Raw genomic sequence first — 27,852 nt, 5'->3', positions numbered from 1 at the left:
TTGGAAATAGCGTGCAAACAGCGATGATTGTGCAGGTTCATATGGAGGCGTGGTGAGTGTGCACAAATTCCCAATGCGGTGAGGTGAGTTCACGCATTGCTCAGTCAACATGTATACTCTCCAAGGAATACTGGGGTGTGTGCAGAAGTGGATAGTGCCCTAATGTAGTAGACAATGTGCAATTTCCACATGGGCACTGGAAAACCACAAACATGTTCAGAAATTGGGTAGAGAGTTTTTAAAGGTTAACTTGGCATTGTCATGAGCTATTACTGACCAATTCACATTTTTGAAAGCACAGACGCTGCAAATATGGTTTCCTCTGAGAGAGGGAGCCTTCCCCTAAAATAAGATGCATCTTTGTCCATCCAGGGATGGCTCCTCCATCAGAAGAAAATGCCACTGCTAGTGGAACAGATTTGTAGGATTCCACACAGCGATGGTGATTCCTCAAGAACAATATCCCATTGCAATAAATTTTGAAGCCAATTCAGAAGTGCAGAGAAGATAAGCAGATAATTTGTTCCAAATACCTCTCATGGGGGAGGGGTACACAAACATGACACATGATTCAAACACCTGGAGTCTGAAGTCTAAATTTGGCAATGTAGTAGCTGAGTTTTTTCCACATTTGAATGTGATCCTCATCTGGAACTGCTTTTGGTACAGTACACTTTGCCACTTGCAAGAGATTTGTTCCCGGGATCACTGCAGTGGTGAACTCTGAGATCCTGGGAGGCCTCCCAGCATCAAAACAACCAAAGTTCCTGTAAAGTGTAGCAATGAATTGGTTATGATGATAGCACAGTCGTAGTAAAAACAGACTACATGATTGGACTGCAGATCATGATCAAGTGAAATTGTTAGTCATGAATCTGCAGATGTTGGGAGTCTACTTTTGATTATTTTCTTTTTCTGTTCATAATTTAATAAATCCTGCTTATTTCAGCATCAAAAGCTGCAAGCAATTGGACCTCTCCTCCCACTAAGGGTTGCCACAAATGCATGGCAGCCAGAGACTGGCATAAGAGCAAGACTCTGCTCCCCACAAAATGGATGCCTCTCAAAGGGTTTTGGAATCCATCTGGTGTGTCAAGCCTCGGCAGGAAGACTGTTGACTCCTGTCCTTTTCCCCTGGTCCTAAGGCAGTGGTTCTCAACCTTCCTAATGCCGCGACCCTTTAATACAGTTCCTAATGTTGTGGTGACCCCCAACCCTAACATTTATCTATTTTACAGATGAAGAACACTGATGCAGAGAGTCTTAGGCGACCCCTGTGAAAGGGTCATTTGACCCTCAAAGGGGTCATGACCCACAGGTTGAGAACCGCTGTCCTAAGGTGTGCCTAGCTGATCACGGTGATTTAATCAGTGCTTCAAGCAAACCATTACTTACCCTATCTACACCATTTTGTAGTACAAATATGGGTCATTTGGCCATTCATAGTATGTATGTTCTGAATCCGTGTGTAGGCTCTTTGCACATCCCCACCTCGTTGCTCCTGGAAATGTTGATTGTTTTCCTCTTCCACACTGCAGATCCATTCAAGACTGGTAACTATCACCCATCCCTCAAACTTCCTCCCTTTTCTCCTAGACACCTCTTGTATTTTTGTGTGTATATGTTCATTGATTGAAATATATTTATGGTTTACTGTTTTCATTCTCTAATAAAACCAATTTTAATTATACAACCACCTGCTCATTTGAGCATTTTCACCCAGGACAATCCCGGTATACATAGGTTATTTATCCAAGTTACCCCTTCTCACTCTTTGGGTCGCTCCCCACCTCTACACTCTTAGATGGTGTAACCTTCCATGGCAGCGTCCCCTCACATTAAAAGCCTCCGCGGCTTATGACCACGGAGACTCATTTGCTCCCCCACTCATTTGCCATTAAGGGAGCTAACTTGGCGGGCAGCCAAGAACGGGGAGTTTACGCTATGGGAATAGAGGCAATGAGAGCGTTTTCATTATGGCTGGCACAGGTGTAAGCGTCATGGAGGGAGGGCAGGCCTCCATTTTCATTGGCTGGGGACGCAGGTCGTTTTTTGATATAGGCTTTCGGATGTCTGCCTGCGTCATCAGAAACTGGCGCTGGAAGCTTTGGAAGCATTTGTTTTGAGACGTCTGCACATACGCTGACGTCAGCATAAAAAATAAAGTGAAAATCAGTTCTTGCCGCCGCCACCGACTACTCGTCTGGTCTGGTCTGCAGCACCTCGCTGTGTGAATTCGCAAACTAAATTCGCTGTGAATTTGCAGCAATAAACCGCGAACAAAGGGAACAATATCGTCACCGTCCACGTTGCCAGGCACATCGTCTCCAACGTCTTCATGTGGCTTCATTTCTGGGCGCACTGGCGGTGACGCCCTCCCCAAAACAAAATGGAGGATTCTTTCCCTGATTGGCCGGAAAGCTCTTGCGCCCTAGCCGAATCAACCACCAGCGTCATCTTCCGGGTTCCCCACCACCCCACCACCCCGCGCCAAGCGCGGGGTTTGGGAAAATGTTGCTGTTTTTTGAAGAGCAGATTTGACGCGCGCCAGGGAGGAGGAAGAGTGGCAATTTCTGCGCAGCCGCGCAGTGGACGCTGGGGATGTGGGGAACGTCCTGGCTCCCCGCGTCTGAACAAGAGAAAACCCCGCGGCTAATGGTGAGTGGGGAGCGACCCTTTGTCTCCAGCTAATTCCCCCAAACTAACCTGAAGACAGACTACTTCTTAGGGTAACAGGCCAATATAGTGAGCTCAGTATTTTGTGCATTTACATATGTAGTACTCCCTTTCTCAAAAGTATGCAAAGAAAATAAACTGTAAGAAAGTCTTGCATACCAGATATAGAATAATTATATCTGTTTTTTTAAAAGCCTCTTTCCTAGACTAGCTTATCACAATATTTTTCTGCCAATTTTAATTAAAAAGAAAAAGGTGTTTGTTAATATTCCCAGCTAGAAATGAACTATGATTTAAATAGCAGCCATTCTGCAAGTGTACTTTATTTAAACTGCAGATGGAAATGCCTGCTCATCTATCCTGTTACCAGTTCTATTTTCTATTATCTTGAAGCTTCTTAAATCTACCATAAGTTTGCTTTACCCAAGAGATATACATGTGGGCTACTACTTGCTTCAGGTCAGATTTCTTTTAAATAGAAACCAGGGTTGGCAGCTGTTCATTTGCACAATGCTAAAAAAATATACGTATACCTATTCCTTGTGTTGCTTTGCCTAATTACTAGTCACTCGGTAGAACAGGTGACAAATGCCCACAGAAGAATCTTTCCAACCACCGGATGTAAAATCATTAGGAAAATAATCAACCAGGGTTGCTAAATACCTGGGCACCATTCCAGCTTTCTATTAGAAGCCAGTGAAGCAATTTTAAGCCATTTCTGACATCTACTGGAAAGAAATAACAGTGTCATAGTGCAGATACAATAAGCTTTTTCATTTCAAAACATATTTGCTTCGGGGGGGGGGGGGGGTTTTAAAGAGGAATTCAAGATTTGGTCCAGTATATTTATATGATATCTTTTGTTGCATGCCCAGATAAATTAATCTCCAGGACTGTCTAAAATTAAAATGATGAGAAATTTATATATTTATATTAATCAGAAAAACTGGTTCCAGAAACCAGTTTTTGATGAAATTCTATACAAGCAAATAGCATTGTGCAATAGATTTTAGTTGAAGCAATCCTTATGCTTATGATGAAACAGTTAAGCTCACAAAACTGCCACATTTTGCAAATTACCAGGTGAAGTGATCTGCAGTTTTGCAAGATGGGAGTATTTCACAACTCTATTTTAGTATAAAGCACCAAAAGTAAAATCACCTTATGTGAACTTAGCCACCTCAAAAACAATAGTGTACATTGGTCCCAAATCTGGAACAAGTCACCAATATACATAACCAGGAGTTTTAGAAAACCACAATTGTGGCTCAACAAGACTCATAGGGGAGGGACCCCCCCCACACACACACACACACACTTTCCTGTTGGGTCTGCTGCAGCTCCCAACCTCCCCCACCCCCACTAGCAACTGTTCTATAGGTAGATGTTTCCTCTGCATTTGTGAAGACGATTGCATAGTGGTGTAGTGGTTAAGAGCATGTGCACTCTAATCTGGAGAACCGGGTTTGATTCCCCACTCTTCCACTTGAGCTGTGGAGGCTTATTTGGTAAACCAGATTAGCTTATGCACTCCAACACATGCCAGCTGGGCGACCTTAGGCTAGGCACAGTTCTTCGGAGCTCTCTCAGCCCCACCCACCTGACAGGGTATTTGTTGTGGGTGGGGGGAAGGGAAAGGAGATTGTAAGCCTCTGAGTCTCCTTACAGGAGAGAAAGGGGGATATAAATTCAAACTCTTCTTCTTCTTCTTGGGGGCGGGACTTAACCATTATCCCAATGCATTTTTAAGATGTCTGATTTTTCTACAAATGTGTGGGGATCAAGTTTGCAGAAACATTTGTACAAAACCAGTGTGGCCCTAACCTGTGGATTTAGATATCTGTAGATGGGACCACATTTGAGAAATAAATATATAGATGGTTTCTGTAAAGATGATTTCATGGAAATGTGACAGCTGTAATGGCTCAGCTCTTTTATGGTGGAAACATGTGAATGGTTCGAAACACATTTTTGAAAATTCCATTTCATAACACATTCCAACTCATGTCCCTCAGGCCTGACCTTTTAGCATACCATATAATGACTTGGAAGCCAAATTTTTATTACTGTACTCTTATAAGTGATGTTTGTTTTTTAAAAATTAGAATATTAATTGAGCCTGCTGTCCAGCACTATTTTATCTTTTGTCAACAAACATGACAATACTGAAGGATGCTAGATTTACACTGTACACTGTCCTTGCAGGTAAAGCTGCCTGCGGCTGTTAAGAATCTGATCAGAAAGGCTTTTCAAAATTTGGTTCTTCTTTTATGTCATAAACATAATCAACATGAGTGGGCAAGCTAGTAAAAATGTTTTGCAGTCTAATAACGCTTTTTTGTCAGCATGCTATACATATATGTGGGAGATTGATTTGTTTCATAATTGCATGGCTTCTCTGCTTTGTGCACTTTCTCTGTGATATTTTTAATAAATTCTACACCACTTTAATGGTTAAGCCTGTGCTGAGGAAATCTTGGAAGTTTAGGTCAGTGCAGAACTGAGAATTCCCTGTTTGCTATCTTTAGCTCCCTTAGTGTATAATGCATAATTTTCTGAAGCAGTTATGCTGGTAAACTTGACCCTACCATCTGGTTCTTCCCTGAAGATGGCTGATATCTAAATTTGGAATTCCTTTGATGATAATTGTCTGAGTAAGAAAGAAATACTAGTTAAAAGATAAGTGCTTGTTTGAGGCTGTTTAGTTGAAAGAGATTGTATCTTATCTGCTTTCCTGGAATATTTTGGTGAATTATGGAGATCCCTCAGCAAAAGACATCAGATGGGAGCTTAGTCCCAGAGAAATTGCTCATGTTGGATTTGTTATTTATGAGCTGGACAGCTGAATCCTGATGGTGGGGAGCTTCACAATGGCTGGGGATGGTGTAAGAGAAAGAAGCATCATGCCAATGGAACTTGCAGCAAGCAGGGCGGGAACCCATTGCTGCCCTGGAAAACTCCAGTGGAAAAAAATGACTTATGCCACATATTCCCATGGTATAAGTCAAAGGGCTATGCTGTGGCATTCCCAGGCCAAAAGCTAGATGGAAACCAACTGAAGTTGGGTCCAACTCTGGGAATGCCCCCCCCCCCCATGCCAGTTTACTGAGCTATGCCAGGGCAGCCTTGGAGCAGCAGGCCCTTCTGGATTTGGGTGTCATGGAGCAGTGTGTTGCCTGTCTTCTGTTGTGTTTGCTCTGTCTACCAGCATAGGTGTCCCTTACGTCAGTAGGGTGTGTAAACAAATCAGCATGGACCCATGACACTACCACAGCCCAGTCTATCCCATTTCATCTGGTTTGGGCTGTAGAGGTTTTGGAGCTGCAACTTACACATGTTTGATTAATAGAAGTCTGTTGTACCATAGACTTACATGGTGAAGAAACAGCTGTTTCCAGGGTTAAGTATAAGATAAAACTGCCCTAACAAGTTACTGGTGTCTGGTATGGCTTGTAAGCAGAAGAAAAGATCTAGACTAGCCGGTGAGCTTTTTATCAGTAGCCCTCCTCCTTTAAAGCAATTTAAGTTGGATCATTACCTGCAGTAAAATTCATTAAGTGGGCAACAGGGCTTCATAGCCCTATTTCAAATGCAAATTGTTATGCCCTTCTAAATGAGGAAGATATTTTAAATCCACCTCAAGAATACACTGATGATTTACTTTTTTCAGAGGAAATCCATACTAGTGATGAAGTCCAAAAAAAGAATTGTGCTGTGAGGTGGAGAGAATCAACTTTATCCCTTCACAGAAAAGGTCCCAGGAGTACACAACTATCAAAAGTCCCATGAAACTGCAAATTCTATTTCCATTCAAATGCATCCACTTGGCTGGGCTGATAGAGCAATGGCCTACAGAGTTGTGGGGGTACAACAGCTCCCAGTATCTGAATCATGATCCGGCCACCCTGATGGCAGGTTTCAGCAATATCATAACAAAAGAGTAGCCATAAATAGTTATAGGACCTCCACCAAATCCAGTTTCTAGCAGCTGTATTACTACTGTTGAATAGGGCTACCAACTTGTTTTTCTGGCAGGCCTTTTGTGTCTTGGGATCTATCATGGGGAAATGGAGTTTGTCTTCTTAATCACTTTGGGGGACAGATGAGTCTCAGACTCACAAATCTTGCTTTGCAGTGACATATGAGCACAGTTTGCCTGCCTGAATTTTACCTTTCATGCAGTATCGGAAAAACAAATGACTGCCATGCTGGCACAAATAGTTGGCCTTTGAAACATCAGAATGCAAATTCCATTGTCATTTGGGAGAAAATTTAATTCCTAGGAAAACTAAGGGCATTTTGACTACTTCAACTGACAAGTTTTTCCCAATGAATCCTTGCAAATTTAGTTCAATGAGATGCTGAGAATTTTCTGTTTGCAAATTTTGTGTTTCTGGCTCCCCCCACCATTTGCAGAACTAAAGTTATAAGATTTTGGGGGAGGGAGTTACAGTTAATCTAGTTTATACTAGTCGCTTGGGATACTGTGTACCAACTCTAATTATAATTAGCTCTATTAATCTGAGCACTGTTTTTACATAATTAGAACTGGAAGTTTCTATATACTTCACTTATGTTTTATTTCTAAACAACAAACAGCAATATCCAGTTGTCACAGTATTTATGTATGAAATAGTTCTGGAGGGTTTTCTTTTTAAAATATAGCAATGATAGCACTGTTTTTGTTGTTAGTGACATGTTTGTCACCAAGATTCAAATATCAGTTGGAGTATAACAGCCTGAAATGAAACCTTCATGTGCGATAACAACTTCTTTTTCTTTTCTTTTTTAGGTGCAAGTGTAACCTACATGCCACTGGCTGCAAAGAAGAAAACAAAAAATTATTATGTGAATGTGAACACAATACAACAGGCCCAGACTGTGGGAAATGCAAGAAGAACTATCAAGGCCGGCCTTGGAGTCCTGGCTCATATCTACCCATTCCAAAGGGCACAGCAAATATCTGTGAGTACTTTTGTGAAACAGCTGATGATAATGATATATTTTGGGAGCCTATCCTCATTGGCTAAAAAATAATGATGATAGCAACTCAACTTAAAATGAGCCTGAGATTTTATATGATAATGGAGACTTAAAACTGTGGCCTTATTCTACTCCTAGGGTAAAATATAAAAATTGTTGTGTGTACCCATATATATCTTGCCATATTTTCATCCCTTTTCATACTTTGTTATGAATGGCTAAATACAGCATGTGGCATGGACAGAAAAAGTTTCTTCTGTTCATGGCCTTCAGCAAGGCATTCCAGATAATTCCAGGCAGGCCAGAATCAGATATAGGCATGCACTTAAGATGCTAGAGCAGTCTAGGTAATTTTCCCATAATAGATCATTAAGCTGGTGGCAAGACATATACCTCAACATTTTGGGTATAGTATACAAGTAAAATTGTTACTAGAGAATCTTGCCTCTGTCATCTTATTAAAGCATGTTTACATTTGTAGTCTAGATTCCCTTAAAAGAATTTGCTAATTATGGTCATGAACACAAAGCAATTATTTTAGCCTACTGATTATTTCTTTCTAAAGGAAACAGGTTACAGACAAGGAACATCTTCAGAGATATCAGATCACGTCAGTTTCCAAAATGTACACATTTTCAAAATCATCTTCTAACAAAAGTTAGTTGATCCCCCTGACAGGAGCTCACATTCTTTACTAGCATGATTTTAAAACTTCAAACATCATACAGAGTTATCCAGATTCATGTTCCCCCCCCAAAAAAAATACATGTAAGTTAATTCACTGTTGCTCCTTTTTATCATAAAAATATCAAAAATAGGAATTACAGGTTTCTGTTGGACACCAATCAATACACCCATCTATGAACTATATATTCACTTCTGCATTAAGTGGACCTTCTTGCCATTTTCCAACCCAGATATATACTATATATGTATATGAATATTACATTATTTCTTGTTTAGTAATTTTTTATTAGTATTTTAGTGTTACTCCTTTGTTCTTTACCCTTCTCCAATTTTTCTGAATTGGATTTTCTGAACTTCCTATTTGGCATGTCTCATTGTTTAGATGAGAAATTAGGTCAGCTTTGATTGTGATCTGCAGAAGCATCCTCCATTATGTAACTGGTCAAGACCAGTGACTGTACCCCTGTATTTCTGGATAGATTTGTGACAAGCAGAAGCCATAGTCCTATGATAGCACAGCACCAGACCACTACTCCTGTCTCCATAACTTGCATTAATCTGCCTGCTCTATGTGGACAAGAGACAAAACTACATCAGAACATAACTAAGGACAGATTTGAATCCTTGTATCTCTGGTCCTTGTTCGGCACACTAACAATTGCACACAAAAGCAGCAATACCTTGGAAATGACAAACAACACACTTGCCAAACAGAGAGGTCACCACAGAGCCTTGGGATCAGTGATAGGTCCATCTCCCTATGCTGGGTGAGAAACAATCTTTGCATTAACTGGTTTGTACATACACACCTCCAGATAAAAGTCAGGAGAATGGCAACATTTTGAATGCATCTTTTCTTGGTTTTAATGAAGCAAATGATCCCTTCCAATTCTAAGGAGCTAGTTGTGCAATTTCATTGCAGCTGCCTTTCCTGGGAAATAGTTTATTGAATAGTATTCAAGCAAAAGCAATATAATATTGAAAGAGAAGACACATACAGGATCGGTACTTCCCCTCCACTTTGCTTGCATTTGCTTCTGCATTTGCTGGCACGTTGCACCAGGTGCCTACCTGGGGAGCACTTCTCTGGCAGTGTATGTCTCACAGAACTAGCTTGTTTAGGTTACTGGATTGTAGCACCTGAAGTGGTCTGATGTGAAGGGAGATGGACAGCCCAATCGAAAAGGGGGAATAGAGTGGTGGCTGGGAATGGCTCCACTGTGTTGCCCACAAAAAAGCAAATTCCTTTCTCCCCCAGAAAAGTCCATAGTGGAAAATGACTTACATCACCTTTTTTGGTAGTGAATATCTGTGCCACTGAAGGGCAGTTTTCCCAGGCCAAAAGTCCTTTGGGAGTTGAATAAAGTTGGCTCCACCCCAGGTAATGCTCCAAAATGTACCTCTCCATGCCAGTGCAGGTGTTTGCAACAGTGACCTGCTGCCACAGGGGCCAACTTCTGGGTTTGAGTACTGTAGCAGCCAGCTGCCAAGGAAAGGACCTCAGCACCAGCATACAAGCCAGTTTGCACAGTGCTGGTGGCACAGACGCTGGTGCAATCCTTCCGCTGCTTCCAAAGCAGCTTCAGCACCTCTCCTACTGATTCCATAAAGCGCACTTATACGTTCATTGTATCATGGCGAATGTTTGATGCTAAGTCAGTTTCAAGCTTTGTATAACTTTGTGTTTGATCTTCTTGTATGGCCTTGTTAGGCACACAATTCTAAGTGACTCCAGAAATAATAGCATAATCCAGATCTTCAAAACATCTCTTCTAAACAGTGACTCTGATGTGCTCTCAGATTTACACACACACACACACACACACACACACACACACACAAACCTTTGCACACTAGGATGACATCCAGAAAGGCAATGTTCTCACAAAAGACTAGGCTCCAACCATAGCACTTCAATCTTAAGTAGAGTTATACATTTCTAAGTCAGTTGACTTGAGTGTTACTCTGTTTAGGACTGCAGTTGGGCAGCCCAATCCCAATGGGGGTGGAGCTGAATGGGCTGTGGGAGTGGTACCAGGCTGTGCTGATGTGTTTGCCCTCTCTGCCAGCATAAGGGGCACCCCTACTGGCAGAGAGAGCAAAGGCATTGGATGGTCAGGCACCCCACAGCTCCATAGTGGCAGAATTCACAAATGGGCACTGCTGCAGAATAATACTTGTGTCTAGTCAAGCATTAGTGCAAGGAGGGGGGCGGCCAGGTTTTCCTGGAGGCAGAGCCACCTGTAGTAGACTTCCACCTGAGCTTTAGAGTCAGGATCACCCTGGCTTTGAACTTACGTCACTGAAAAGAGTGGTGTAACTCCGTTGAGCCCTTTGGGGCTTCCAGGTAGCCCTTTTTTTGTTCTTTTAGCTGCTGCCCAATGATGGAGCTACAAGGGGTGTGTGCGTTGCACCGGGTGCATGCCTGGGGAGGTAAAAATCACCCCCAACCCTGCCCAACTTCCCCCTCAACTCTCCAGGCCTGGCCCCACCCTACCAGCCTAGCCCATTTTCAGTCAGCAGAAAGCTGTTTTCTGCTGACTGGAAAAGGTAAGTGAGGGGGGCTGCAGGGGGAAGGGCCACAGAGGGTGGAAAACACAGAGTGTGACCCGGGAGCACTCTGCCTAGCTACACTTCCGCTGCCGCCCCATGCCACCTGCAAGCCCTCTGGAGGTGGCGTAGCAGAAGTGCCATTCCCTGCCACCTCAGACTCTGGATTGGGCTGTAAATCACTTAATTAAGTCATAACAAATGTCTAACCAATAAATTTGTCAAAGAATGCAGGCATCATCCAACCAACATTAAGTATTTTGAAATCCTATCAATTTTGGGGGAAAAGATTAAGTTTTTCTCTTTCATTTAAATGAAAGGGACTTGCAAGTGCTTAGCCATTTGCTGAATTATTTCTTACACTTTTTTGCATCCAACTGCTAGTATTGAGCAAAGCACATGCTGACGGGAGACAGATGTAATACAAAGAGAAGAAAAAGAGCATAAAACCCAGGAAATTCATGGAACTACTACCATGTATACATTAACTTGGATCTTTGCTAATTTGACTTGCGTGCCTAAATCCCTCAGAGGAAAAGAAACAAGCTGAAAATAAGTCATCAAATCTTTTCAGAGAATAAGTTATTAATTGCTTTTTTAATAAAAAGTCTGGAGTTTTATGTAAAAAGTAAAAAGCTGGCTTTGGATATAATCATTCACTGGAAAGTTATTTTGAAGAAACAGGGTTATATGCTGCAGCTAAATGAAAAGTGTTTTTTTTAAAAAAAAAAAACCAGCAGCAGTGTGCCATGTTCCGAATGTTATCTCACACTTCAAAGCAGCAGCTGTGAGGAATCAAACCTCCAGAATGAATATCACAGGAAGCAGGACCTTATCAAGTTTAATGTGAAAGTAATGGACCAAGTAACAAACCATGAAGTGCGGGGGGCATGAAATTATGATAAAATTCCTCCCAAGCAGAGGGAAAGTGAGCCTTCAAAAAGGAGCAGAAAAAAACATTTTGTAAGAGCATTAACTTTTAGAAAAACGGACACTTTGGATCACAGAATTAATACTTTAAAGCTCTGTTCAAGATACAGTTTGAAATTCACAGGATTTTTCTCCCTCACATGGAGATGATTCACAACCCTGGGGGGAAAAAACTCTTCAGCTCACTCCGCTTGAACCATGCTGCACAGGAAAACATGATTCCATTTATATCCACCTGCACTATTATTGTTCCTCAGAGTAAGGAGCATCCTACACTTTTTTTCCTTTTATATTGTGGTTCCCAGTGACAATGTCCTTCTATTCATAAAGAGTATGAACCTCTCAACCCTGTGAAGATAATTGGATTTTGTTGCCTAATTGAGGTGTACTTCACAGAACTACAAAAGAATGCCTCACACATACAATTGCCACTGACGTTCTTCTGAAGCGATAAGCAAAATTTCTCAAGGTTGGTTGGCTGCCAATGCCTTTTGTGCCACTGAATTTCAGCTGAAGTGTGAGGTAAAATTTGGAAGTTTGTACCAAGAAGGTTGCCTGATAATATGTTTAATGTCTCATCAGTCTTGAATGATAACAACAGACCAACACATTGCCTATTCATTTTATCATATTGAACTTTTAGCTTTGCTGGAAAGCATTAACATTTATGTGACTTTTATCCAAATGATATCAGAACCATAACAGTCTTCATAATATAAAATAATGTTGTGCATAGAAGGCTTTCCTATTGCTGCTATAGTATGGTTTGATATCAAAAGGATGAAACCGTGTTGAAGCTCCAATGCAAGAACTGTGTGTAAGAGGCCGTGACTCAGTGGTACAACTGCTGCTTTGCATATAGAAGATCCCATTTTTCTATCTAGTTAGAGCAGCTAAGGTAGCCAGTGTTGGGGAAGACATTTCTCTTCCTGAGACTCTGGAGATAAGCTACCAGTCTACATAGTTTACAGAATTGAGTTAGATGGACCAATGGTATTAGACAAGTTCAAGTGTACAGATAGTCACACTGCAGTAAGTTGAGCTATTGATGTTGATGCCAGGTTGACTGATAATGGTTCAACAGTTGAGGTACCTTTGGATCACATGGTACTGCAGTAAACTTCTGGTTAAATGGACAGCAATAGTTGGAACACCAGGAAGTTTGGCTACACAAAGTTTTGCCTTTATTTCCTGCCCCTTGTACCAAAGGTTTTTGACATTTGTGTTTACTTCCTTCAGAAAATTAATGTGTGTTTCCTTTGTCACCCTCAGTCCATGTGTGTAAGTCATACCAAGTTGAATTCCATGTACATTTCCACTCATACAAGAGTTTTTCTGTAAATGGAAACACAAGCAAGTCACTGAAGGTAGCTTGTGCACTAAGTCAACTTGACCATATTCTGACATGCAATTCTGCTTATTCAAAACATAGTGCAAAATATATTTCAGCAGTCTCTCACCCTCTCCCATCATCTTCAACCAAATCATATCACACACCCATATTGGACAGTAATAATTGCATCAAATACACTTTTGTTAATATCTGTGTTAGTAACCTACTAAGACTGTTCTACAGTTAAAACAATATTAACTAATTTATTAATGACTTCATTTTTCTGCCCTAAATTAGTTCTCTGTGGGTGATCTCCATCATACAGATGTTTGAAAACCTAAAGAGTACTGGATCTTTTTCTGCCAGCCAAACTAATGTTTTTTAGTGCCAACTAAAATCATGTTTAACTGCTTCAGGAGACACACTAAGAAATATGGGTTGTTAGTTTTAAAGTGTTCGCCAACTAATGGGGCAAGCATCAGTATAAGAAGATGAGCTATTTCACAGACAATGAAGTAGTTCATCTTCTATCAATAAATGTCAAAACTGACCATAAAGACCTATCCATATTATTCAGAGAAAATAGATACTGAGAAGGATATTAACTTGGTTATTATTACTAAATGATGGAATAAGAAGGCCAAATCATTGATACAAAAAATTAACTTCCATGAGGAAAATATGTCCTCAATTTACAGTTTTCAACAATTTCTCACACATTAAGCATAAATAACATTCATTCCTTCCCACAAGTACTGGCATGCATTGACCTTTGTAGGTGCATCTTACCAGAGCTGCCAGGCCCTCACTGAGGGAATCCCCACCCCAGAACCTGTTTCCTTTTGTCTCTTGAGGTGGTTTTGTGAGACTTTTTTCAAAGGTGCTGCCAGTCCAACCATAGAGTTCTCAGCAATTCTTAGAAAGTTCAGAACCTGGAAGTGATGTCATACCATAATTTGGTACTTGCCACCTGCCCCCACCCCCTCCCAGTCTTCTGCTGTTTAGTACCTTAGCCTCATTGAGAATAAGATAATTCTGGAAATGTGTGTATAGTATTAGATCATTGGCTAGCTATTTTGCTGCCATGATATAGCCTAGAAAAATCAAGTGCTAAAGATAGCATGATGACAATCAAAGCCAGTAAATGTGATATTTACAGAGAATACTTGAGTACTTTTGGTAGAAATTGTAAATAGAATCTTCCTTTTATTCATGCAATAGTCCTTCATCTGAACACCAGAATGCCCCCCTGTATATTATGTACTGTCCAAAATTCAAAAATAATCATGGACAACTCACCCTTTTCAATTCATCTTGACAGCAGGAAAATAAATGAGTGACCTGATTTTCTGTCAATTTGTATTTCTGTGACATAAAACACATATACATGTGAAACTTGCTTAATAGAATACAGAATGATTCTCAACAAAAGCACTTCATAATTCAACACTGTCAGTCCTTCTTACAGTGTTTTCCTAGATAAGAGTAATTCTGGGGTTCTTCTTTGAAGCAATATAAAGATCTGATTTGTAGCCCAGTGTGTTCCTTTTTAAATTTTGGGAGATATATTTTAAAGGCTGTAGAGATGTCCAGGATATACAAAATTAAGCCTAATTTCTGTATAAGATGTTACATTTTGCCCATGCATGCGGAAGATTTGGGTAAACGTCAAGTACAGATCAGCCACACTTAAAGCTCTTTTCCCAAGTCCCATTGGTTTCAGTGTGAGAAAATTTAGCTTAACCCATTGACCTCACTGAGATTTCAAAATGCTTGACTGGCTGGGTCTTGACCTTAGTTCTTTGTACTGTTCGGAACCAAAGAAATAATACACAGCATACTGGTTTGGCATCCTTAATATATATATATAGATATAGATATATATATATAAATAACCAATATTCTCTCTTCTCTTTTCAGGTATTCCCAGTATCTCCAGCATTGGTAGTAAGTAATGAAGAGCAGATTTAGGCCAGCTTTGCTTGTTGTTCAGTCTCTGAAAATCTATTTTTCCAACATCTATTTCTGTTCCAGATACTGTTCCATTGAAATTTGCTTTACCATAACTTTTGCAATGTTAACAATCTTCCTCTTGATGCATTTGCACCATGCAAAGTACAGATTTAGTGCTGTGTATCAAACAAATCCCCCATAAGGGATGCTGATCATATTCAGTTAAGTAACATTTTTTCCAAATTTTACTAGATTTGTTAGAGGAATAAATGTTGAGCCCCTAAAGTTGTTTTTAAATATATGTAGTTGGATCCCTCAGATATGTATGTTAGCAGTGGTCCTTTTTTCCACAGGATCCAACTTCCAATAAATAAGCAAAAGAAGAATTACTTTTTGACCCTTTAGAATTTGCAGGATAATGTCTCTGTTGTAGCACAAATAATCAGTTTGAATCTAGTTGCATAGAAGTTATCAGTAGTTTTCAATACAGCCAATACTCTATAATTCATCCCATGGCTCCAGACCTCTATATGCATTCGAACCTGCATATGGAACACCTGGGCATAAATGGTTCTTAACTCAGTGGCGAAATTGTACATATGTAGCTTTTCTATCCCAGATAAATAAATAGGAAGATTTTTCTGGTTGCAAACTGCATCTATTTGAATTCCCATTTCAGAGCCCATATGAGATTGCTTGATGGGAATCAAAACACTTATTTTTGCTAACAAATGTGACATTTCAAATGAACTTGGAACATTTTTTAAACTTCAAAATGTTCAAAAGTGAGTTCAGTCACTGAATGTTTTCTGAAAAAACTAAAATGTTGCAGCATGAGAAATGTGTCAAATGCACTTTGAGAACAGTGCTTCCTAGCACAGGCATGGAACCTGCAGATGGTGTAATTTCTGCAAAGCTAAACAGAAGTCGGTGTCTTTGTTTTTTCCCTTGGTTTATGCACAGGCAATTACTAGAACACTGGGAGATTTCTACTGACCTCTCATACCCTATCCAGCCTTCCTCTGTGTATAGTGCAAGCTACTAGAACTCCCCTAGTAAATACATAGGTCGATTCTGCACTCACTAACTCGACCTAGGTTCGACCTGTCGGGCTGAAAGTGCCAACCTAGGCCGATTCCTCCGTTACTCCCCACAGCAGCCGAGGTCATCCTGCCGAAGCTGAGCTCAGAGGGCGGGATCACCTTGGCGCATTATTTGCTCCTCATTCCTGATAGGCTGCTGTGTTGTAATGAGCAGCGTGTATTCTACCCTCCATTTATGTGCATGACCGTCACTTCTATACAGAAGCGAGGGGGGGGGAGGTACGCTTTTCACTGGCACAAGTCTCCCGTTCTGCACATGCCCAAGACATTCATCTGTGATTGGCTGAATGGGTGAATTGAGGTGATGGAGATTCCCCACTTACCAGCTTCAACCTGGGTTCGACCTAGGTTCCTGAAAAAACTGTACCTCCCTGGTGGAGTCAGAAATTTAACGGCGGGACGGAGCAAAGCAGGAACAGACCCGCGTTGGACTCGCCGGATGTGGGGAGTACCTAGGTCAAACCTAGATCGAGTTAGTGAGCATGGAATCGATCATAGAGTTGCTTTCCATGTAGATGGGGAGGTGCATTCCCCTTGAACTAATGAACTGTGTGCATGAGCACAAAGGATGATAGAAGACAAGGCTTTTAGTCCTGTGGAAATATCTATGCCAGAACCAGGAAGAACTGTTCCCTCTCCATTTTATGCAAGCTTTAAACACAGAAGATGTGACCCAGCTACTCTTCAGCATTTTTATTTTAATGGGTGGTTAAGCACATGATTAAAATGCTTAACTTTTACCAAATTGTGCCAAGATTTTTCATTATGGAAGACCATTACACATATCTTAACTACCACCAAAATGATTTGCAATATCCAACACCTGGCTGAAAAATAATACCCTAATAATTTAATAGCTAAATTGCCTCTAATGAATACCATCAAGTCTGTTCAATTTATTGATCAACTCACTCTTCTTGAGCTCATAAATAGGCTTAGGGCCTGACTAGACATCATCAAAACTAGTCTTGTCATAAAAGCAAATAGCTTATAGTGTCCATTTGGAGTCTGGCTTAACTGAGTTTTGGGGTTGTTGGGGGTTTTTTTTAAGATTAACATAGCAAAATGACATCAACATAAACACTGTGCAAAGTGAGAGTCTGCCAGTTTTAATACTCCATTTTTCTGCTCTAGTTTTTTTTTACTTTTGCTGAACTGCAAATGCACAGTGATGCAACACTTTTGAATCCTTGACAGTGAATTTGTATGTGCTATTTGATGCAAAGCATAAAAAAGCTAAATGAAAGCCAGCAAGAAAAAATATATATTATTGCTCCTTTTTAGACAAAAAGAAAAATCTATTGTCATAGTCAACAGAAATGGATAAATGGCAAAATAGGTCTTGTGCTACAGACTGTCAGTATTGTCTTGCATGCAGTTTGTGTGGTTGTGATGTTCACTTCACACCTCCATGCAGCCTTTTTCACTGCATCCACCATCTCTGAGCATCAGCAGATGTTGGCCTTTGGGCACTTAATAGGGAAACTCAAATAGGCATTGATTAAATGACCTGAAAGGATGATTTGTTGACCTCTTTGAATTCTGGCGCTCTTCATAACAGCATGGTTGGTATCATGTAATGGGCATTGCAAATAAATCCACAAAGTGAATAGCTTACAAATGGAATTTTATGAGCCTGTCTGTTCACACTACCTGTTAGTAGTAATCTGTCACCCAAAAGAATGAACATCAGTAAAGATTCCCCCACCTGGTCATCCGGAGGCAGTGCTCAAATGCCTAGGTGAGTGGCTGTGTACAAACATATGTATGTGATTCATGTCTAAAACCTAGACTCTCTTAGATGAATATGGAACAAGGCAATCATAAAGTAAATTTAAATTAACCTAAAATGACCCAGATTTTCTTTTTTGGCTTGTTTTGATGCAGTAACTAAAATACTATTGATTGGTGCAGAATTCTAAGTATCTTTTCTACAGTGATAGCAAACTGTTCTTAAGACAGTAGTTTCCTGCCATGTTTTGACCTAGTGTGTTTCACAACACTACAATCTATCTATCATCTGTCTGTCTGTCTGTCTATGTAGCTATCACATGAATATAACAGGATTCTGTGATCATTTCTTCTTTTGTCTATGCTCATGCAATGTTTGTATTCATTCCAGAATGTTTTTATTTCTGTTGTGGGGATATATTATTCTCAGTTGATGCATTTGATATTATTTTCTGGAAACTGAATTAGTTGCATTTGCTTCTGTAGGCCTGGAGCTCTACCCAGGTTAATGCAGGTAGTAAAAAAGATGTTCACAAAACTGCAAGCATACAAAGGAAATTCACTGCAATAGATGTTCATGTAGCATCCAAAAAACTCCTGTGATCAAAAGCATGCCCAAGAAGAATAGAATACATATATATATTCTGTGTACATATATGTATGATTCTGTATTCCCTTTGCTCTCAAAGGAGCTTGTATTAAAGCAGCATATCATTAAAGCTGCAGTGCAATGCAAAGAGTGGTCGTTAAGTAAATACATCCTTTCTGATCACCTTCATAAAAATTAAATCATTAAGGTCATGGGTACCTGCTGCTAACAATTGAGTTTTAGATTACTAGATCATTTCCAGCACATTTTGAGTCCAATGCTGATTTTTTTCCAACAATTTTCATCACCAGCTTAGGGGGAAAAAACACGGGTGAGATACTTAGTAATTAATGAGTCCCAAAAGCAATATCAGACTACTGTAAGCTTTTTATGATCAGTTATGCCTACAAAGCACTTTACTTGTACTGTCTTTAAACATTTGTGATAGAAACTGAACACTGAAGTCGAATGTGTGTTCCTTTACGACTTCATTTAACAGATTTCCCCCACTATCCACTTTTTCAGTCCCTTTCTGAAAGAGATGGTTGAAGTCTGCACTGTTCAGTTTCAGGCTGTTGGGTTGTTGTACTTTCTGCACCACCACCACCCCTTTTTTTTCAGATTCTTTGCATGTACTAAACTAGCACTGCAGGGAAGTGGTTATGCTAAATCTGATTAAATAGCTGTTTTCTTACAGGGAGGATTTTTCTCACATGGAAGAGTACTGAGAAATATGGCCTCCCACCTAATGCTTGAAACAGTCACCTACATTTACCCTCCCCTGCATATGTAGCCTGGTTCTCATCCTTCACACACAGTGCTTGTAAAATAACATTCCTCTTTTACAAAATGTAGCAAAATGAAACCCACCATCTGACCATCATAGTACACTCTGCCTACTTGACCAGGTTCTCATGGTCCTCTGCCTTCCATCTCTATGTTATCACTGCCTATCTTATTAGTGTAGCTCAGCTCATTGTGGTAGAAGAAGGCCCGGTAGGTACATGACCGCACAGTATGCTTTAAAAGTATTTTTGTAGCAATTTGCTATGTCTAATTTGCATATCAGTACATCAAAATGTACTGGTATGCAATTATGCTAACTACTTTGTAGGAAAAATAGAATTAGTGCGAAAATAGAATTGACATAATGTACAAATAGTTTTATGGATGATTGCCACTTCCAAAACCTAATAGTGGCTAAAGAGTCAGAATTTAGAAACCAAACACATGTTGAATTACAAAAAAAACCAAGAACAAATCAGCAACCATTTAATGCATTGTGTAGCTGTGTTCTTTTTTCCTGCTAATTACAACATAAATAGTGTTTTGTATTGTCACTTGCCCAAGCAGTGAAAGGTTTCAGGGCTTGTTTATACGATGGGTTTTCTAATCAGTATAGAATGCTTGATACTTCAGATATTTTTGTATAAATGTATAGGTTGGGCAGATGGTAAGCAAGCAGAAACATAGGAAGGCAGGGCTGATTCTAAACCAGCATCAGTCCTCCAGACAATCAGAACCTTCTTACCAGCTTTTCACAGCCAGCTTCAAAACTGATTCTAGGCACAGGAAGAGAAAGTACAAAAGAGACCCCTTTTTCAAATATCTTTCACAAGCCAGTTGAAGCATCAGCACTGGGTGGGGAACTGCTTGCTGGCATGCCTTAACAAAAGAGGTTTGATAATTATTAGAATCCTTGGCTTCTTATTGTATATATATACACATAGTATAACTATACTGTGTATTAAATTATTTGTGACAGAAATTTCTGGGGAAAGTACTGAAGAATTTGAGTGATGATTCTGTCACTTTTAAGAAAATGCTGATTATGAAACCTGATTTTTTAAGGATTTAAAATTGATCATATTTGCCAGGTTCTCTTCCTAAAATGTGTCAGTCCTTATTACTAATGAAATATAATATACAAACAGAAATAAAAAGCTTGGGTCATAAAATTATTCCAGAATAACCCAGACATACATTAGATAGTGATTCACAGCCAATATTCTAACAATATCCACAATTATCTTTCAAAATTTCACAATTATCATGGACCTAGTGGTACAGGCTGGAAAGGCAAGAATCTGTTAAATTGTTAAGGGGCGCAGGCAGTGGTGGGATTCAGTTAATTTAGCTACCAGTTCAAACGCCCCCCTGCAGTGAGGGTGCCCCCTGTCATGCCTCCCCACTGCTGCTGCCACCCGCTTATTTGGCTGCTGCGGAGGTACATAGCTGGCCCAGCTGGGGGCCTTTTTCTCCACCTTGGACCCAGTCACGTGGCTGGGAGACCTCTCACCCACTGGGGATCGTGCTGGTATTGTCCGCTGGGGATCGCGCTGGTATACTATGACTGTGTGCAAAGCTGGCTTTCTGTAATGGATCTGGTTGTTTGGTAACCCAAGCATTAACAACTGTATGGCAATGTTGACTAGAAGAAGGAGTGACCAAAGCTCTACAGAGGACTTCCTTTTCACACAGAACTGTAACTTTTTTACAGTAGTTGTCTGAATCCACAATGAAACAATCAGTTGGAAAACTTGATATTGTTATCATGCACATGAGCATTCAGATATGCTGAACTGAAAAAAAGATACATCACTTTAATGGAGCCAAAAGGCAAAGCTGAAAAAAGCTGGATTTACTTGTTTGTTTTTGTTTGTTTTGGCTTTTTCAGGCCATTATCTTTGCAAGGCTCTACAGTGGCGATTTTTAAAGGAAGAGCCATCAAAATTTGCAGCATAGCTGCAGATGAGTCCTCTTACAAGAATTTACAAGTTTGGTGAAGATTGGCCTGAGGGTACAATTTTATGGGTTGCCAAAGTGGGTGCCCCTATCTGTTCTCCATTGGAAACAATGGAGGAAAATTTGAGTGGCCATAAAATTGGATTCCCTGACCCAATCTTCAGCAAACTTAGAGGCTCATTCCGCACATGCAGAATAATGCACTTTCAAACTGCTTTCAGTGCTTTTTGAAGCTGTGCGGAATGGCAAAATCCACTTGCAAAAAGTTGTGAAAGTGGTTTGAAAACGCATTATTTTGCGTGTGCGGAAGGGGCCAGAGTTTTTTGTAAGGAGAGTTATCATAAGGTACACTGCAAATTTGGTGCTTCTATCATTTAAAAAATATCACCCCCTAAGTCCCCCCCCCAAAAAAAAAATTATCATTAACTAACATTGGAACTATTTCCTTTAATTTTTACAGAGAACCAATCCCTGTTGCCATAATAGTGATTATTTCTAGGACTGTGTGGGTTGTTTTTCAAAGTAGAGGCACCAAATTTCAGCAGACTGTGGGTGCCATTCCTTATGAAAACCCCCATGTTTGGTGAAGATTGGGTCAGGGGGACCCAACTTTATGGGTCCTCAAATCGAGGAAAAATGGGTGCCTATAAAATTGGATCCCATGGTCCAAACTTATCTAAACATGGGAGCCTCTCGAATGGATAGACACTTGCATCTAGCCCTTTACCTCATAAGACAAGTCTCCTGGAGCCCCACAAAGATTCCCCAACTAGTGCAATCTTGAAGAAAATTTTCCTACCATTTTGAGGATGGTGAGAAAATTTGTCTAAGCTTGATTCTCTGGTCTAATTTTTTTTCATATTTTTTAAAAATATTTCCTATAGGGTTTAATGGACCAAAACATTTTACATATTTGAAAAAAGCTGAAAACCCTAATACTGGTATATGGGTTTGGCTTTGGGAAGGGGGGGGGGCAGGTGTTCCAAACATTTTCTGGTCTATTACACCCAAATAAAAAAAATACAAAAAAATGGTGCATACATTATAAGTCATATCAATATCCTCTTTAAGTCCCAACAAAGTCCAGTTAATACTATAAATATTCCTCATGTAGTATAATACTATATTATATCAAGGTTCTATTTATATTTTCAATGTTTTATTGAAAAATAAAAATGATTACCAAGTAGGTTCAATGATCATATAACTGGCAGAGAAGCCCTTGCAAAGGATGCTTACATTTCCATGTCATTATCCAAGGTATGTTATTAATTCAAATGGCATTAAATAACATGATTTTCACTGTTTTGACTATAAAATGTTTGTGGACAAAATATTTACCCACTGTTCCATCCCATTTTATGTTCACTGATCATGCAAAGCCACAGTGCATAAGTTTTCTAAGTGAAAAGCTATCAATATTTCAAAAATGCTTGATGATATAATCAGGCAGGATTAGGATTGGGTTCTAGCCAGTCACAATTGCACAAGTTACGACTTTATGCCTAAACTGTGGTCTTAAATGTCTGATACTGCGATACCTTATCAACCCAACTTGGAGGATGGGACCATTTGTTCTTGGTGAAGTTGGGAAGGTGATAGCTTTAAAAACAATAGCCCAATCATATGCATGTTTATTCATATCCACAAAGTTCAATGGTGTGCAAACCCATTCACATGTAACTTTAGCAGAGTGATGGTTGCTACTGCTGTTGCTAATCCTGTCTATATGTAAAGCCTTCCATATATGTATTAAGCGGGGGGGGGGGGGGTTTGTATCATAACATTTGCCACTGCAGAAACAGAACATATTGGTGGCCAACCATTGTTTCCATGCCATGATATCTGCAACAGCAACTTAATGTACCTGCAGTATTATGGGGAAAGCCACAGAAGCAGTGCAGATTGCATTACTGTAGTTTCATTTGAAGGAAGTCTTAATTCCTAAGTAAGCATGCATACGATTGCAACCTTACAATCAGCTGATGGTGTATGCCTGAAGGCATCTGTTGTTTGTTAAAGTATGGTGGATAACGCACAGGGAAAATATAATGGGTGTAGAGCACAATACAAACTGTTTGGGAGGGGGGACTTTGCCTAGGTCTCATCCCCAAGACAAGTCTCAACCTGGGATTTTTGAAAATTGCTAAACCAGTAATTCTTTTGCAAAATCCCAGGTTGGAGCCACTTCTGCATGAACAGCCAGGTAGGAGGCGCTTTATTTCCCTTCCTTCCACTGCTTCACAGTCAGGGAGAAGCTGCCTGCCACAGCAACACATTCATTATTGCCCTCCTGTTGCAAGGAGGTCCCTTTTTCTTTTTAAACATTTTTTGCATGCTGTACATGCACAGCTACACAGGTGCGGCCAATCATATTGTGGATGATCAGCATCGCTGTTTGGGGTTCATTTCTATATGCCTGCACAGTTACGCATGTGTTGCAGGAAACAAAGAAAGAGAAGTGTCTCTGTGCGAAGGAGCAAAAGCAGATTGTTTCCATGGGCTCCAATCATGGCCTGGACAGCACAAATGTAAATGGGAAAAGGGAAAATGGGTACCTTTATAACAATTGCAACCCATTAGTGGCATAGCTGCCATGGGGTGGGGGGCACCACACCCCAGGTGTGCACCATTGGGGTCACATGGGGGGCATAAAATTGCTCCCAGACCCCTCCCGCTGCCCTGGCAGAAACCCGGAGCAGCCTGGAGTTCAGCTGGCTGCAAAGAGGAGCAAGCTCAACTAAGGTTAGTGAAGGATGGGGCCTGGGTGGCAAGGCCCCATGGGTGGGCAGCCCAGAGTAACCTGGAGTTCAGCCGGCTGCTCTTTGCAGGCTGGAGTTCAGCCAGCAGCAAAGAGCAGCCAGCTGAACTAAAGTAAGTGGGAGTGGGGGCATGGGAGGGCAAGGCCCCACGGGGGGCAGCCCAGAGCAGCCTCGAGTTCAGCTGGCTGCTCTTTGCAGGCTGGAGTTCAGCTAGCTGCAAAGAGCAGCCAGCTGAACTAAGGTAAGTGGGGGATGGGGGTGCAGGGGGTTGGGCCTCACGGGGAATGGGGCACCACAGGGGATGGGGGATGGGGGACAGGGCCCAGGCACCATTACCCCCTCCCAACACCACTGCAACCCATTGTACATTTACTGTGTGGAATCCACCTAGGGGTCTTACTTCAATATTCATTTGTGATTATATGGGTGGTATAATGTATCCTATGCAATTGGACTTTTACTTGATTTTGATACATAGCTAAACTGAAAATATATTTTAAAAACTAAGAGCTACTATTTGTAGCTATCACATCAAGAGGCTTACTGCATTTGCTTTGTAAGGTTTCTGGCTATTCCAATTAAAATATGTATTTACCGTAATTATATGTATCTGCCTTCCATCCCTATCTAGGAACCACAAGGTAGCTCACAATAATTATAAAAACAGTTCAAAATCTTTTACAAACACAAAAGTTACAGTAAAATATAATGAAAAAGCAGCATAGCACTATCAACAGTCAATCAGTTGGTCCAAAGGCTGTCCAGAACAGAAATTTCTCCTGTGCTGTCCGAGAAGCCTGAAGAGATGGTGCCAGTCTTGCATCCTTTGAGAGTTCCATAATCTCAAGGCAGCTGCTAAACAGGCCCCTTTGTGAGACCCAGCAAATCTTGATTCAGGTTTGCACAAGATGAACCCATTAATTGAACTACAGGTTTATTCAGTATGATATGGAAGGAGATATCCCTCAAGGTACCATGGAGCCAAACTAATGAGAGCTTAGAAGCTGAAAGCAAGCACTTTGATTTGGACCCATAAGAGGACTGGAAGCCAGTGTAGCAGTAACAGAATGGCAGTCACATTTTCATTCTTATAGATTCATTAAGAACTCTTGAGTTCTTTATTTTGAGCTAATTGAAGCTTTCAAACACAATGCAACCTAATATAGAATTTGTTCAAATTGAGCCTCATCACCTGAAACAGCAGATAGTGTCTTAAGACTTAATCCACATGAAGTAACTGTTACATGTATCCTAGTGTAAAGATGCATCCTTTTCCCAAATCATGTTTTACTTCCTAGGATTGACAGCTCATATGGGAACAAACAGTGTATTCACAAAATTTCCCCCCAAAATAGCAACAATAGTGTTATTTTTGCAAAGCAGCAGACAAAAAAGGAGAGGAGATGTAATAGTACGTGCATCTTATTCTTGTGGTATGCTCAGATGAAGGGGATCCATTTTCCTTTCTGCACAGCAGAAACAAAACATCCTACAGACATTTTTAAAAGATCCGTTTTGGCTTTGGTTCCCCCCCCCCACACACACACACACACACAGTACTGCCAGCTGATTCTTTTTTCCTGCCTGCTAACCAACAGAGCTGTCATTAATTTCTGAGTTGTGCCTGCCATTTTGTGTGCTGCTAAATAGATTCTTCTGCCTCCCCCACTTGGTGAAAGTTTTCCACAGAAATTTCTTCTGCTTATAGCTCATCTGTATGTGATTTTCATGTAAAAAGGGAGTGAATAAAGTTTGTTTTGCCTGGCAACCTCGCACACTTGTTGTTTTTCATTTTCTTTTTTTCTTTTCTTTTTTGGAAATGTCTGTGAACCTAAAATGACACAAGTGCATCATGCAGCTTCCCTAATAATGATGTTGTAGCTTCATAGACTTCCCCTCAAAACAAAAGAAAAAGAAAAAAAATGTGAATGCAGGATCGCTAGGCAAAAAACCCCTATTCATCTACTTTTTACATGGAAATCATGCACAGATTAGCTGCAAGTAGAGGAAACCTCCGTTTGAACCTTCCTGGAGAATCTCTGTTGCAGCACACAAAATGGCGGACGCGAATGGCAACAATGAAAGTAAGATGTTTGGGTAGTAAAAATAAAAAGTTTCCTGCCTACTTTAGTTCACTCTGTGGGCCAGAAATGTCTTCAACCTAGGTTGGGGGGGGGAAATATCACTAGTTCAGCAATTTTTGGAAAAAAAACAGGTTGAGAGAAATAAAACACTTTGAAGACGTTTTGGGGGAAAGCTGTGCAAACCTCTTCCCCAAAACAGTTTTTAAAACATCCTCAAAACATGTTATTTCTGCTGTGCAGAAATCACCCATTAGGAATTACCAGCTACTATTTACTGCAGTGAGACTTGTGCAGGAAGATTTTTCACTGGATTGTGCTTCACATTTATAGAGAATTACTGATTATAAGATCACAGTTCTTTAAATCATGTTTGAAGCCTACTCTAGGAAAGTGCAAGATACCTTCAAGGAAAAGGATTGAGAGTCCAAAGCATTCATAGTACAATCCTAAGGAGAGTTACTCCAATGTAAGTCCATTTATTTCAGAAGGCTAGATTGGAGTAATATGATTGCACTGTGGATTGCACAGTAATAGGACTGCATTGTGATTTGAAGCCACTTTCAGATAAGACTAATTTCCTCTGCTTTAAAATAAGGGAAATTGCTGTTTCTGCCTGGGAAAAAAAATCCATTTTGATTTCATTTTGTGTTTCCTTGCACTGAATTTTTCTAGTAAAGGGTACATATTTAAAGTATAATTTGTGCATCAATAAACCATTACTACTGACATTGCACACCTAAACTGCACTTAAACTGTTCATTGTGTATACACAACACTAACAAATCTATGAAATCTGCAACAAAAAGCAGAGGAGAAAAAATAATGAAGAAGTATAAACAAATATGAAATAAAATGGAGAAGATTTGCTCATTCCTAGTGGAGATCTGAATAAAAAATATGTTTTTGTAATTATGCTCATCTTTTTTGGCTCTCCTCTCTCCCCAAAGACCCAAGGTTAGTTGCAGTATAAATTCAAAACATTTGAACCAAAACAAACGCAAGCTACAAATAATGGTTTTCAGACAAAAAGTCTGTTTAAATAATTGGATTTTGAAGCAGCACTGAAAAGCCTCATGACCTCTTCTTTATCTCCATGAACTTACTAAAAGAAAATGACCATCCCTTAGCTGGTGGTAGAGTAGTAGGCGGATCCAGTCACAGTAATATATATAGTTTTCAGTCGTGAAAAGAAAAGCAACCTCTTGGAATATTTTAATAAATTCGTTGCTTTTCATTACCATAGCTGTTCCCAGACCTGGAACACCTGCAAGGGAGATCCAGCAGTTGCCTAGCAACTCCAGTGCTCATATTATTTCCCTAGAAGAGGCCTCAGGGCAGCAGCAATTAGTGTGACCAAATGCAAAGGAGCTTGGGGCTCCTGTACCTTTAATCACAGTGGAGAAGCAGGGATTTCAGCAGGTGCAGCTTGTCAGACAGAGGCCAGGAAAGCAGCACCTGCCTCTCATCACCCTGGAGCTTGAGATGTAGAAGCACAGATTTCACATATCAGTATGGGAATAACAGGTGCATTATTTCTTTGTATAGGTGCAGTTCTCAGAATCATACATGTCAGACTGGAGGAAAGAAGCACATTTCAAATAGGAAAATTCTAGGGTTGCTGACCAGCCACAGTATCTGTGCCTTTCACCAACATTTATCCTCTTGCCGCAAGAAGCTTAACCTACTGCCATTAAAAGCACAAGAGCGCACCAGAGCAGATTTTCTG

At 40.3% G+C, this 27,852-nt stretch overlaps 1 protein-coding gene across 9 annotated transcripts in view; it reads left to right on the top strand.

Moving 5' to 3' along the window:
- The window catches only part of NTNG1 (netrin G1), a 295,249-nt gene that overhangs the window by 196,469 nt on the left and 70,928 nt on the right, over positions 1-27,852 (top strand). For all 9 annotated transcript variants that reach the window (XM_048496743.1, XM_048496740.1, XM_048496739.1 and 6 more), the window contains exons 4-5: positions 7,469-7,641; positions 15,080-15,106. In XM_048496743.1, coding sequence (XP_048352700.1) covers positions 7,469-7,641; positions 15,080-15,106 — 200 coding nt within the window. The remainder of the gene's footprint in view (positions 1-7,468; positions 7,642-15,079; positions 15,107-27,852) is intronic.

The sequence above is a fragment of the Sphaerodactylus townsendi genome, linkage group LG05 (genome assembly GCF_021028975.2).
Source record: "Sphaerodactylus townsendi isolate TG3544 linkage group LG05, MPM_Stown_v2.3, whole genome shotgun sequence".
NCBI classification, from domain to species: domain Eukaryota; kingdom Metazoa; phylum Chordata; class Lepidosauria; order Squamata; family Sphaerodactylidae; genus Sphaerodactylus; species Sphaerodactylus townsendi.
This window is presented reverse-complemented; position numbering and strand designations above follow the sequence as displayed.